Source organism: Suricata suricatta, chromosome 9 (genome assembly GCF_006229205.1).
Source record: "Suricata suricatta isolate VVHF042 chromosome 9, meerkat_22Aug2017_6uvM2_HiC, whole genome shotgun sequence".
Taxonomy (NCBI): Eukaryota; Metazoa; Chordata; class Mammalia; order Carnivora; family Herpestidae; genus Suricata; species Suricata suricatta.
The window spans coordinates 102,980,538-102,993,913 of NC_043708.1; the positions used below are offsets into that span (position 1 = coordinate 102,980,538).

General features: G+C 40.6%; 2 protein-coding genes across 18 annotated transcripts in view; one reads left to right on the plus strand and one right to left on the minus strand.

Moving 5' to 3' along the window:
• Positions 1-9,046, plus strand: part of SLC24A1 (solute carrier family 24 member 1) — a 32,488-nt gene extending 23,442 nt beyond the window's left edge. For 2 of the 5 annotated variants that reach the window (XM_029950977.1, XM_029950978.1), the window contains 4 exons: positions 450-916; positions 1,664-1,753; positions 2,615-2,781; positions 3,718-5,529. In XM_029950977.1, coding sequence (XP_029806837.1) covers positions 450-916; positions 1,664-1,753; positions 2,615-2,781; positions 3,718-3,967 — 974 coding nt within the window. In that variant the 3' untranslated portion in view covers positions 3,968-5,529. Of the gene's footprint in view, positions 1-442; positions 917-1,663; positions 1,754-2,614; positions 2,782-3,717; positions 5,530-9,003 lie in introns of those variants that run through there. The other 3 variants (XM_029950980.1, XM_029950976.1, XM_029950979.1) reach the window with 3 other exon arrangements.
• Positions 8,190-13,376, minus strand: part of DENND4A (DENN domain containing 4A) — a 124,813-nt gene continuing 119,626 nt past the window's right edge. For all 13 annotated transcript variants that reach the window (XM_029950964.1, XM_029950967.1, XM_029950974.1 and 10 more), the window contains one exon: positions 8,190-10,736. In XM_029950964.1, the coding sequence (XP_029806824.1) occupies positions 10,600-10,736 (137 nt within the window). In that variant the 3' untranslated portion in view covers positions 8,190-10,599. The remainder of the gene's footprint in view (positions 10,737-13,376) is intronic.

The following is a 13,376-nucleotide window of genomic DNA, read 5'->3' on the forward strand; positions in this document are numbered from 1 at the left end:
TCCCTCCTCCGCTCCCCCTGGTTCTCCATTAGGTCTCTCCTGTTTTCCTGTTAGACCTATGAGTGCAAACATATGGTTTCTGTCTTTCTCTGCCTGGCTTACTTCGCTCAGCATGACACCCTCCATCCACTTTCCTACAAATGGCCATATGTCATTCCCTCTCATTGCCATGTAGTACTCCATCCACAAACACGGACTTTAATCAGAGTTGTCAAGATACAGAGAGCATCTTAAGTGGTGAGTTTTCCATCCCTGGAAATAGTCAAATAAAGACAGGACAACCACTGTTGTGGTTGTGGAGGAGTTTTGCTGAATGATTTCTCCTCCTATTCAAGTTTTTAGATCCATTCTGAGAATAGCAACAACAACAAAACAAAGCAGGAGTGGGGGGGGAACAAACCTCGCAGTTATTACACATTAATTTGTTGGCTTTGGACTGTAGGGAGGAGATATGGCTGGAGCTGAGAGCACAGGTAACATAGTAGATGAAGAGGCTGAAGCCTCTGGTGAAGGTGGAAATGGAGAGCAAGGTGGAGGTAAGACTCAACTGGAAGGTGAAGGTGAAATTGAAGCAGAAGGAGAAGGTGAACATGGAGATGAACTCCAAGCAGAAGATGGTGAAATGAAAGCTGATGAAGGTGAAAATGAAGAGCAGGAATTCAATGCTGAGAGTAAAGGTGAAGCCAAAAGTGACAAGAAAGGTACAGATGGTGAAGGGAGAGGTGATGGGAGTGAAGATGGGAGTGAAGATGAAGAGGAGGAGGAGGAAGAGGAGGATGATGAGGAAGAAGAGGAGGCAAATGAGGAGCCTTTGTCCCTGGAGTGGCCCGACACCAGGCAGAAGCAGGCCATTTACCTCTTCCTCCTGCCAATTGTGTTCCCACTGTGGCTGACGGTCCCCGACGTCCGGAGGCTGGTGAGTTTGCCCAGCTGTACCCCAGGGAATCTGTGGAGTCTCTAGGCACTCCCACTTAAGAGGTGAGAAGACAGGGCAAATCGGCTTGGCAGGGCTCAACCACAGAGAGTATCTGGGATGCAACTTGCGGATCCAGATGGGACCATGCGCCTACAGGAACGTACCAGTGGGCTTGCGAGCCCCTAAAATGTGTTCATTTCTTTCCATCATTATAAGCATGTGATCTGGTTGAGGAGTCCCTCAACTCCTATTCTCAGTTTCTTGGTTTTAATATGGGAATGATGCCAAGATGTCCCCACCCCACCTCCATATTTCCAGGGATATTCTGAAAACCTAGGAGGAAAGTACTGTTTCTACCCAGCATTCTCATTTAGAGGGAAAGCTCTGACTAACATACCGTACCCAAAGGCCATCCATACTCTGTGTCTAGGTCCTGGAGATGGGTGGGGCAGGGGGAGGTTGTAGATACCAAACCAAACACCTAGACCAGTCTGGCTCTAGGGCAAGCAAATAGACCTCTTCAGTTTGGGGACTGCTGAATGCTCTGCTGGCTGGACCCCCCCCCCCCCGCCCCACGGGCCGCTACCCCAGGGTCCTCCCTGGAGATCCAGATCTCAGCTAACACATCCCCAGATCCTCTCCATCACTCCCCAGCAGATCCCGTCCCTGATTCCGGGGCTCCCTCAGAAGGGCCAAAGACCTTTGTGTCTGCAACTTATTTCTCTTCCTTTTCAAACTTGCAAATAGGAGTCTAGGAAGTTTTTTGTTATCACCTTCCTGGGATCCATCGTGTGGATAGCCATGCTCTCATACCTCATGGTCTGGTGGGCTCACCAGGTGAGTGAAAAGCAGGAACTAAATCTGACATCAGTGGGGCCCAAGAACATTTTTTTCCTTTAGGGACAATAGCCAGAACCCAGGGAATGATAAGGCTCAAGTGACTTCGTAGTTTCTAGATTGTTTGTAAAGGGTCAAAAGTTGACTTTTTCTTCCAGTGAGTGTAGTGTTTTCAAGTGCAGCTCTTTTGTCTTAACGTTCATGCTCTAGCCTGACATAGAGGACCCTTCACAGTCTGGCCCACCTGACCACTGCGTATTAGCCTTACTCCAGGCTTTCTCTGCCATGCATGCCCTGCTCCTCTCCATCTGGAGGCGCTGGACACACTTGGGAGAGCAAGCTCAGTTTTGCCTTCTGTGTGGCATCCAGTGAGTCTTCCTGAGTGCCCACGGCTTTCCTGTTCTATCTGTAATTGTCCACGAGCTTTTTTCTTTCAGTAGGCTGAAGGCAGGGACAGTGCTGTGGTGCCCATACTTCTATCTCCAGCCTCTAACTGGCACATTCCGGGTGTCCCTGGTTCTGGAGATGGAACCGTGACACGAACAGGTGGAGGGGCAGTTCTGGGAAGGTGCAGGTGTTTTAGTTGGAACGTCAGGGACAGCTGGTATCAGGGAGAGATTCGTAGTCTGTGGAGAAGAGCTGTGTCATTCCCTGCAGCCTTGAGCAGGGGCCCTTCTCTCTGTGGCCCACCTTCCCAGCTGTAGGTTCACCCCACCCTCCCTCCCAGGCCTTGGGAGTGTGCTGAGCTCTCTGGAAATGCGTTGGGTTTGCACAGAGTAGCAGTGGTTGGTGCTTTGAAGAGCCTCAGACTTTTTCCTTTTGCCGCTGCCATGGTTTCTCATCGCTGTTCCTTTTTACCAGGTTGGTGAAACAATAGGGATTACGGAAGAGATTATGGGTTTGACGATCCTGGCAGCAGGCACATCCATTCCTGACCTCATCACCAGTGTGATTGTCGCTCGGAAAGGCCTGGGAGACATGGCTGTGTCAAGCTCTGTGGGCAGTAACATATTTGATATCACGGTGGGGTGAGTGGCAAAGTTGCTTTCCAAGGCATATTAAGAATGACTGGAAAATATGGTGTTGGCTCTGTTTGCTGGTTTTTTGCTTCATTATTTATACGTGGAATAAAAGGGCATTTATTTATTAGTTTCTACAAGGCAGCAAAGTATCCTCCCTTCATTCATCACAGCCTGATGAACAAAAATGCTGTCTGAAATGTAACTAAGATTTATAGATGAATCGAAAAACAAAGTCCATTACATTTCATTCCCAAACACAGTCAAATGCTCTGCTCGCTGGTCTCCAAGGTGGTGGAAGTGGAGTTGGAAGGAGCAATGACTCAATCTCACTTGCTGATATTTCTGCTCCTTTGCATTTGGGCTCCTGCCAGTTCAGAGGCTCTCAAAGCATTTTGTCTAAATAAGAAAATGCTGCCTCCTCCTGTACCCACTCTCTTACCCCCTCCTCCCAACTTTGTCAGAGTCCAACGACTCTGGGCTATTTCATTTCCCAGACATAGCCTGGATTTGGGTGGTGGCTTTGGCTTTTCTAAATTTTTATGGTAAGTCCTAGCTCAGGCTAATTTAAATGTAAAGACATGTTAGCCTGAGCTAGGACTGATCTCAAAAACTTACAGATGAAAGAGTCACATAGCAGCACATTTGGGTTACTCACACACAAGTCATTAATCATAAAGAAAAAAATACCCACTCAGACCCAGACAATTTCAGTTTTAATCCAGAGTCTCCTTGTTATTAACTGTGAGACCTTGGGCACGTAATTTAGTTCCCATGAACTTAAGTTTCCTCATCTGTGAAATGGGGCTAGTATTTTCTGCTCTATTTCATAAGCTTTTTGTGTGTGTGAAAAAATAAGTGCTTTGTAAATTGTAAGATACCATTCATGTATACAGGATTAGTGTAAACATTCAGAATGTTCACATTGTTCCTTCGATCTTGCAGCCTGCCTATTCCTTGGTTGCTGTTCTCTCTTATCAATGGATTACAGCCTGTTCCCGTCAGCAGCAACGGCTTGTTTTGTGCAATTGTTTTGCTTTTTCTCATGCTCCTGTTTGTGATCTCTTCAATTGCATCATGCAAATGGAGAATGAACAAGATCCTGGGCTTCACAATGTTCCTCCTTTACTTTGTGTTCCTGATCATCAGTGTGATGTTAGAAGATCGAATCATTTCCTGTCCTGTATCTGTCTGAGGCAGAGTCACTGTTGCTCACAACGGACGTGGATCAGAAAACCATGCCAGAAGCGACCGGACTTGTTACATTAATGAAAGAATGAACATGGTCTGTGAGAGAGACCAGAGTGGCAAAGAGCCTCTGATGGGAATGTGATCGGGGGCTGAACGTTAGTCTTGGAAACCCCCGAAGTTTGTTGTGGATTAACAGCCCCACCTCTGGAGGGATGGAGTTCCTCCCCCTGCCTGATCTCAGCAGCTCTGACATGGAGGCCAGTAGAAGGACCTCTGGAGCCAGAGGGTTTTTGGAATGAGGGGTCATTTGGGGGTTAAGGCTGGGACAGGCACAGGAGCAGGACAAGCTCCTATGGTCACGGTTCCCTGATCATTCCTGAAAGGCTGCTGATCCAAAGATACAGATGTGGTCTACACCCCACCCCTTGGCCTCTGCCCAAGCACACACTGAAACTCGCCATCCCCTCTTTTTCTGTTTAAAACATGAGGTTCTTCCAGGTTTGTAAACATTACACGTCCAGTTATTGGTGCATTTAAGGAGCTAAGACTAGGAGGAAAAAAAAAAGTATAACAGGAATCAGTGATCATTATACACTGTAGTTCAGTAAAATGTGTACTGATACTTGATGGCTTCAAAGGACTCCCTTAGCTCTTATTGTTGCATTTCTGAAAAGTGAAATTAAAATAAGTAGCCCCCCAAATTAAAATGTATAATGTACCCTTGAACTGGAAAGGGGGATGAGATATTAGGGAGGGCTATTTAAGAATATGTACTTACTAGAAAATCCAAATTACTGTTGTATCCATCAAGTGGTCACCTTGGGAGATTAGGCAGTCATACAAAGCTGTCCTGGCTTTGCTCCTCCAGCGTGTTCTCACCTAACAGTGACAAATGCTACTAGTGAGTCAGAAGGGGAGTGATTTTAAAAAGAGTCCAAAATCAGTAGGGCCAAGTCTGCTGCATAAAGTAAGAGATCTTGAAGGGTAATGCTGTTTTTGTATGGCAACCTACATTGGATTATAAAGCAAGATTGATTCCCTGTGTGGAAATGTGGGTCTTCAGGCAATTACAAAGGAGAAATTCCAAAAATGCTTAACATAGTAACATGGTGAGAAAGAGAGTATTACTACTTACTTCTAATAGCTAGTGTAAAAGACTTTTGTGTTTTTAAAAATTGTGTGGTTATTTAAACATTGCATGTGGAATTCGAAGTGCTTGTATGTTAAATACCACTGCTTGCTGCTCTTACTAGCATTGAGTTTGGGGACACATTAGAAATGAAGGAGTTCTATGTCCCCGGTCAGAGCAAAAGGAGCTCAGGTGACTATAGATTATGATGGTAAAGATGGCTTTAATTACAAACATGAGGGGATTCATTGAAGACTGGAAGATAGCAGGACAGATGTGATGTGGGAAAAAAATCAAATATTTTGGTGTTGAAGGGCTGTACTAGAAATACTTCAGTACATAATCCATCTCTTAAGATGGGCTGATTAATTAATGGCCTCATTAGCCCCAGATTCACATTCTTTGGAAATGACTTTTATTAAATTTTAATGTCATGAGTCCCAATGGTATTTTATTTTACAAACATGGATGAGTTCATCTATACTTTTAGGTCACTTGACCAGAATGCCGAGAATATGGAATCATGTTCACATTCCATTTCTTAGTTCTCCTCATTACTGCTGCTGCTGCATTGGCCCTGACTCCATATGCCACAGCCTAAGAACAGGAGGCGAGAACAATGCCCAAATTCTGGGCATCTGCAGCCAGTTCCAGCTAGCTTCAGGGAGATCACCTGAGAGGCTGGGATTTGATGCTTTTCCCCAGAATGACTGATAAGGAGTGATGGGCAGTGAAACATTTTGTCATGAGACAGTGCTGGACAGCCATTTCATGATTAGAGTCAACTCTAATGATCTAACACCCTTTTTTTGATTAGTTTGCTGGATTTCTGGCATTTCTTCTTTGCTTAGAAAGGATGATCTGATCACTTCACACTATGACTGAAAGGGTCAAGTAAACTGAAAGCTGGGTCTTGATGGATGGGTAAGAAGTCACGGGGGTGGGCAGGAGAAAGGAGATTTCAGGGAGATGGAAAACTTCTTCAACTTTTATAAGATCAATTTGTTATGCTAGGAAGTTAACATTTTGGTCATATTTATAAATCTACTATAGTTTATTAGAATTACGCTGTTGTAGGATAAAGGATCATTTTAAAAACGTCAGGATAATGGTGAGTGGCCCTCTCATTTGGTAGGCAAAATGAGCTATTGAGGTACAAGGGACACATACTAGGTCCCTTGTTCAGCCTAGGAGGCCTGAACTGTCCCAGGCGGGCATCTCAGCGGGAAGACTGGCTGCGGAGATGACTGCTCCGTCCCTCCAAAGGTTCCATTTCCTGGATGACACTGGTAATGGGTTTGGGCCAAATTTCTAAAAATGTGAAGCTCTTCCTAATTTAATGGGTTAAGTTTCTATATAGTACTAAGAAAAGATTCTTTCCAAATTTTTGAAAACTGGTGTTATGTTTAAATGATGACTATACATGGTTAAATGGTTACTTTCATCAATAGATCTGAAAATGTTTTTATCAAATTATAGGCTTGGCCCTTTAGGACACTGTCTAAACTGTAATTAACATTTCTTTAAAGACTGGTACCAAATAGGGCAGGAACTGGAATTTGTATTTAGGGCATAGCCTAGTAGATACATTTGGAGAACATTTGGAGAACTTCTGTGCCAAAGAATACCCTGGAGTCTGATTCCTTTTTTGTGGGAGGGTCCCTCCACAGGTGCCACTTGCAATGTGTTTTGGGACTGGTCACTGTGGAACGTGTGGAGAGGGCTCATGATCAGGGCTGTCTTTGCCTGGTGGGGTTGGGAGTGTGTGTGGATTACTGGAGCCAAGCAGGACACCCTGGCCTAAGGCTGCCTTCACAACCAAAGGCAAGCTTTGGGTCTTCAGGCCCGTCACTGTGATGAGTGGGCAAAGCCTGGGGAGTTTCACATACCAAAAACTCTGTCAGTTGCTCCAGTGGTTTTATCACAGCACAATGTTTGAAAAAATCTTTACAGACAAAAGGAGGGAGCCATGAAAATGACACCAACTGTGGGAAGACCACAGAGACTTCATCAGTAGTGTCTGTTTACTGTCTCAGAGAATAATCACCTGCACACAGATCTGAGTAAGAGGCAAATGCCTATACTGTATAATTTGTGTACTGCCAACTGTGTAAACAACAATAATTAGGCCAGAAAATGCACTTGCTTTGAGGCCAGAGGAAGGGGCTAGTATGAAGGGATAAGAAGATAATACGTTTGAGAATATTAAACTGGTATGCAATTGCTAGTGAATTCAGTTCTGAAATAAAACTTGATCTTGTATCCAGACAGGAAAGACAGAGGACATGAACTCTACCACACAAGGGAGCCAAAGGCCTTCTTAAAGAGGTAGCTGTTCTTTCCCTATCTGCTCTGAAATAAAGTACCTAATAGCAGCTTTCAAGTTCTAGTGAGAGAAATTAAAATAAAACTGGGCGATCTCATATTAACATACAAACGGGTATTTTCTAACCATATACTTAAAACCTATTTAGAAATACACCATAAAAGGGCGCCTGGGTGGCTCAGTCGGTTGGGCCTCTGACTTCGGCTCAGGTCAGCTCTCATTTTTGTGGGTTCGAGCCCCACGTCAGGCTCTGTGCTGACAGCTAGCTCAGAGCCTGGCGCCTGCTTCCGGTTCTGTGTCTCCTTCTCTCTCTGCCCCTCCCCCTCTCATGCTCTGTCTCTCTCTGTATCAAAAATAACTTAAAAGAAAAAAAGACTGTGTGGTCTTAAAAAAAAAAAGAAATACACCATCACAGCTTCTCTGTACAGCAGGGTAACACTTGCTAGTTGCAGTAAGTATCGCAGTAATGACCAGCATAAAGTAAAGTAAGTATTTATCACTTAAAATGCGGAACCAACATTTTCAGGGCCATTTCTCTATATACAAAAATATAAAAACATATTAGAAAACCTTAAAACAAAATAAGCTGGCAGTTTAGTATTTATCACAACCCCACCCATTGGGGGTGGGGGAAAAGACAAAAATCAGAATATGAACAGGCTGCATAACCCCCTATCAACAGTAGGAAGAAAAAGTGGAATACTGAAATAAGATACAAAATACAAACGTATGCCATTCAAAACACCACGGGAGGAAGTAGTAAACAAGTTATACCAGGACACAGCATGGTTTATTTTCAACTATTAAACATATAAACAAAACTGAGAGTAAGAAAACAAGAGACAGATAATGTAGCAAAAGTGTATTTCTCTCCAACAAGACTGGTTGGCCATGATTCTTCAAAAATCTATCTTCGACAGAGAGGAAGGAAGAGAAGTTTGTATAGAGTTACTTTAAAGGATGAATTAGATTTCAATTTTCTTTTGAGCAGGGTTTACCACTTTCTACTCATGTTTTAGGTTTTATTTTTAAAGACTAAATTTGTACAAATAATATTCCCTGGGAATTAAAAGTAGAGGAAATAAAACCCAATGAAAAACAGAAACAAAACTCTGTGTGGGGGAGGAGATAAAAATTATACTCACCTTCTCATGCGAGTTTGAACCATAAAGAATGGGTTTTTTTCTGGTCAGGTACTTGAAATTAATATAATTCTTACATATAGTTTGTGTTAAAAACAAGTTAAATAACAGTGAAAGCTGTTCTTATAAGGGAAACAAAACCCCACAACACAAAAATAGAATAGAACCCCAGAACCGTATTTGGAGGGATTTGTTGCCGATGCCCAAAGACTCACCTATCAAATGTTTCTCTCATTTGACAATTTTCAAGTGATATGGGAAAAAAGACTCCGTTAGAATGTGAAACTTGGATATGAAGAGTGAGGATGGGAATGGAGTTCTATTTACAGAGGAAAGGCAGATATATGTGCATAGCACCAGGTTTTTCAAGTAAGCAAGATCAGCCCCAAACTAATCCGAACTAAAATTTCACATTTTTTAAAACTCTCTCCATCACTTCCCAGGGTAGAAAGCTGTGAAATGTTTCAGCTTGACGCTATTCACTAGTGGTGTGAACTCACAAGGTAGTTTTTCCACAGCTAAACTGATTCTAAAGTCTCAGATATCCCCAGTACAAGTGTCCTGGGCTCTACTGGCTTACACACCAGATTTGGAACCATCCACTTTTTCTTCATTTAAACTGTCTAGAGAATTCCTTCATTCATGACGATGTGTGCAACCATGCACACACGTATACAGGAAATCTATAAATAATTCTAATAGCCAAATAATACTTTTTATCAGAAATTACCAAAGAAAGTGATATTTGAAATAATGGGACTAAAAATAGTTTTTGAGTGTCTCTTTAATACCCATGGCATTTAAACATTCAATTTATTGTCTGATTTCTGGATATTTCTGGATGTTAGATTCCATAAACTTCAGATTCTGAAGGCTTACTGAAAAAGCCAAGTTCCTCAATATGGGAAATTCTATCTGGCTGTACTTTTAGAGAGTTATTATATTTCTACTTTTGAAAAAATATCTTGAATATTTATTTATATATATATATAATATGAACAGAATGTTCCAATAGGTCATATTCCAGATAAATATGATACAATCTGCATCATATGCCATATTTTAGATATTAAAATAAGGGTAAAATCTGGAATAAGTTGTCTGACATATTTCCCAACCCAAGTGTTCATATAGAATATTAAAATCTAAATTGATATTTGGCTTTGTAAGCTATCCCTGTGCACTGTATGTACCTGTTAGCAATAGAGAACATTTTCAAACATTGTGTACTGAACCTGATTTTGCAGTAGACTTGGAACCTCTCCGGCTCTCCTTCTACAAGGCTCAGTGAGTCAGTCTGGGCAGTGCGCTCCCCGGCTTTCATCCACTCACTGCAGTCAGGCTGAGCGGTACTAACATGCAATCCTAGCACAACACTGACACTAGCACTGACATTTTTGAATCATTCTCCCAAGTAATAAAAAAAATATATATAGATATAGATAGATAGCTATACATAAAGAGATCTGCAGCTGTACTAATTACTTCAAATAGCAGCAGACAAGGAAAATGAGGACTTAATTGCTTGCTTCATTAAGTTTAAATTCATTTTGTTTGCTATATTAAGTTCAAAAATTAAAAAAATATCAACTTACTATAAACAATTTAAAATATGTATAATACAACTTCATGGTCAAAACATTTGAATAGTCTATGAAAACAGGAAATACTTTGATCTTACATTTGCTTAAGTTCCATACATGATTTTTTCAATATGTCTCTTCCAAGAGAAACCACAAAACAGGTGTCTTATTTTGAGAAGCAATTTTGTCTAGGGATTTCCTCATCACAAAAATACTTAATTACTTGTTATAGGAGAAGTAAAGAAAACAAAAAACCAAAGAGATGGGAAACAATGGCTCTCTCCTCACTTGTCACTCTTCTCTTCTTAGAACATTCTGTACATGGGCTATCTGGACTTTCTGAACCATTTACAAATGCATTTTCAAAAATCGAAGAGAAAGAGTTTAGATCTCCAAGTGTTATTTTATACACTGACTATACAATACATTTTGAAAGTATACACACACATGCATATCTTAAAGGTAAGGTTCTCCGAAGGTTTTTCGACATTCCATCACCCCTGTACTTGGGGGCCGGTCACAGTTGTGTGTACTCTTGACTTGACTAGGTGTAAGGCGATCGTATGCCATCTTGTATTCCTTATCAAATGCATCTGTAAATATTCATAAAGGAATAAGGGTATTCAGCAATTTATACTTATATTAACAACAATCAAATTTTTATAATATCACAGAACTAAAAAATTGGATGCCAAGAAGGCATCTCTGGGTCATTTCTGCCAGCTAGAGGAAAACAGAATGTCAGAGCTCAAACAAAGACCTCAAAGGTCTCAGGATTTTAGAGCTAGATTACACAGACCAATGAATTTTAAAGTTTTAAGATGACTTCTTTTTAAAATTCTTTTTCCCAAATTAAAAAATTGTGGTAAAATAAATACTTAAAAAAGTTACCATCTTAACCATCTTGTAGTTCAGTGTTGTTTTTTTTTTTTTAAGGTTTTATTTATTTTTGAGACAGAGAGAGAGACAGATCATGAGCGGGGAGGGGCAGAGAGAGAGGGAGAGACACAGAATCGGAAGCAGCTGTGCTGACAGCTCAGAGCCCAATGCGGGGCTCAAAGCCACAAACGTTGAGATCATGACCTGAGCTGAAGTCGAAGGCTTAACCGACTGAGCCACCAGGCGCCCCTTGGTGGTATTATGTAATTCATAACATGCAACCATCACCACCATCCATCTCCATAACTCTTCCCTCTTGTAAAACTGAAACCCTATACCCATTAAACAATAATTCGCTGATCCCTCCTGCTGTGACTCCTGTCACCTATCATTCTACTTCTGTCTCTATGACTTTTGATTACTCTAGTAAGTGACTCATAAGTAGAATTGTACAGTATTTGTCTTTTTGTGACTGGCTTATTTCACTTACATAATGTCCTTGAGGTTCATCCATGTTATGGTATGTGCCAGAATTAATTTCTTTTGTAAGGTCTATTGTGTGTATTGACCACATTTTGCTTACTCATTCATCCTTCAGTGGACACATAAGCTGTTTCCACATTTTAGGTATTGTGAATAATGCTGCTAGGAACATGGATGTAAATCTTGTGCAGATCCTCCTTTTAATTCTTTTGGGTATATACCCAGAAATGTAATTGCTGGATCACATGAAAATTCTTATTTTTAAGTTTTTGAGGGAACTGCCATACTGTTTTTCACAGCAGCTATACCATTTTATGTTCCCAGTAAAAATGTACAAAAGTTCCAATTTTCTATATCTTTACCAATATTTACTTTTTTTTGTTTTTTGTTTCTGTGTATAGTAGCCAGCCTAATGGTGTGAGGTGGAATCCTACTATAGATGTGACTTGCATTTCTTTAATAATTAGTGATGTGGAGTATCTTTTCTGGTGCTCATTGGTCATCTGTGTATCTTCTTTGGAGAAATGTCTATTCAAGTCCTTGTCCATTTTTAATTGGCTTTTTGTTGAACTTTAGAAATTTTTCAGATCTAATCTGAATATTATTTTCTTCCATTCTACAGGTTGCCTTTTTACATTCCTGATACCTTTCACTGCACAAAATTTTAGATTTTCATAATTCCAATTTTTGTATTTTTTCTTTTGTTGCTTGTGCCTCTGGTGTCATAGCCAAGAAATCACTGCCAAATCTAATGTCATGAATGATTTTGTCTTGTTTTCTCCTGGGAGTTTTATAGTTTCAGAGCTCACATTTAGGTCTTCAATCCATTTTGAGTTAATTTGTTTTACAAGGGGGTCTAACTTCATTCTTTTGCATGTGGATGTCCTGTTTTCCCAGCATCATTTGTTGAAATGACTGTCCTTTTCCCAGTGGTGCTCTTGGCCCCACTGTCGAAAGTCATTTGACCATATATGTGAGGGTTTATTCCTGGGATCTCTATTCAACTCCATTGGTTTACAGGTCTCTCTTTATGCCAGCACCACAGTGTTTAGAGTAACTTTGTAGTAAGTTTTGAAATCAGTAGGTTTGAGTCATCCAGGTCTGTTCTAGGATTTTGGTTACTTAAGGTACCTCTGAGATTCCATATAAATTCTAGGATGTGTTTTTTCTATTTTTTCAAAAAGCATCATTAGGATTTTGATAGGGATTGCACTTTACTCTGTAGATTCCTTTGGATAGTACTGATATCCTACAAATATTAGTCTTCTAAATATATGAAAATGGGATATGTTTCCATTTATTTATGTCTAATTTCTTTCAACAATGTTTTGCAGTTTTCATTGTACAAGTCTTTCACCTCCTTGGTTGAACAAATTCCCAATTATTTTATTCTTGATGTTACTGTACATGGAATTGCTCTCAATTTTTGGATAATTCATTGTTAGTTACAGAAATATGACTGATTTTTGTATCTTTATCTTTTATCCTGCAACCTTGCTGAAATCATTTATTAACTCAAACAATCTAGGTGGTTTTGTTTTGGTTTTGGTGTGGAATATCTAGGAGTTTCTATATAGATGATCATGTCATCTATGAATAGAGATAGTTTAACTTCTTCCTTTCCAATTTGGATGCCTTTTATTTCTTTTTCTTTCCTAGCTGCTCTGGCTAGAACTTCTGGTACAATGTTGCCTTCTTCCTGATCTTAAGGGGAAATCTTTCTGTTTTTCACCAAGTATGGTGTTAATTTGGGGGTTTTCATAAATGCCCTTTATCCAGTTTAGGACGTTGCCTTCTATTCCGAGTTTGCTGATTTTGCCAAATGCCTTTTCTGGATCTACTGAGATACATGTGTCTTTTTTTTTTTTTTG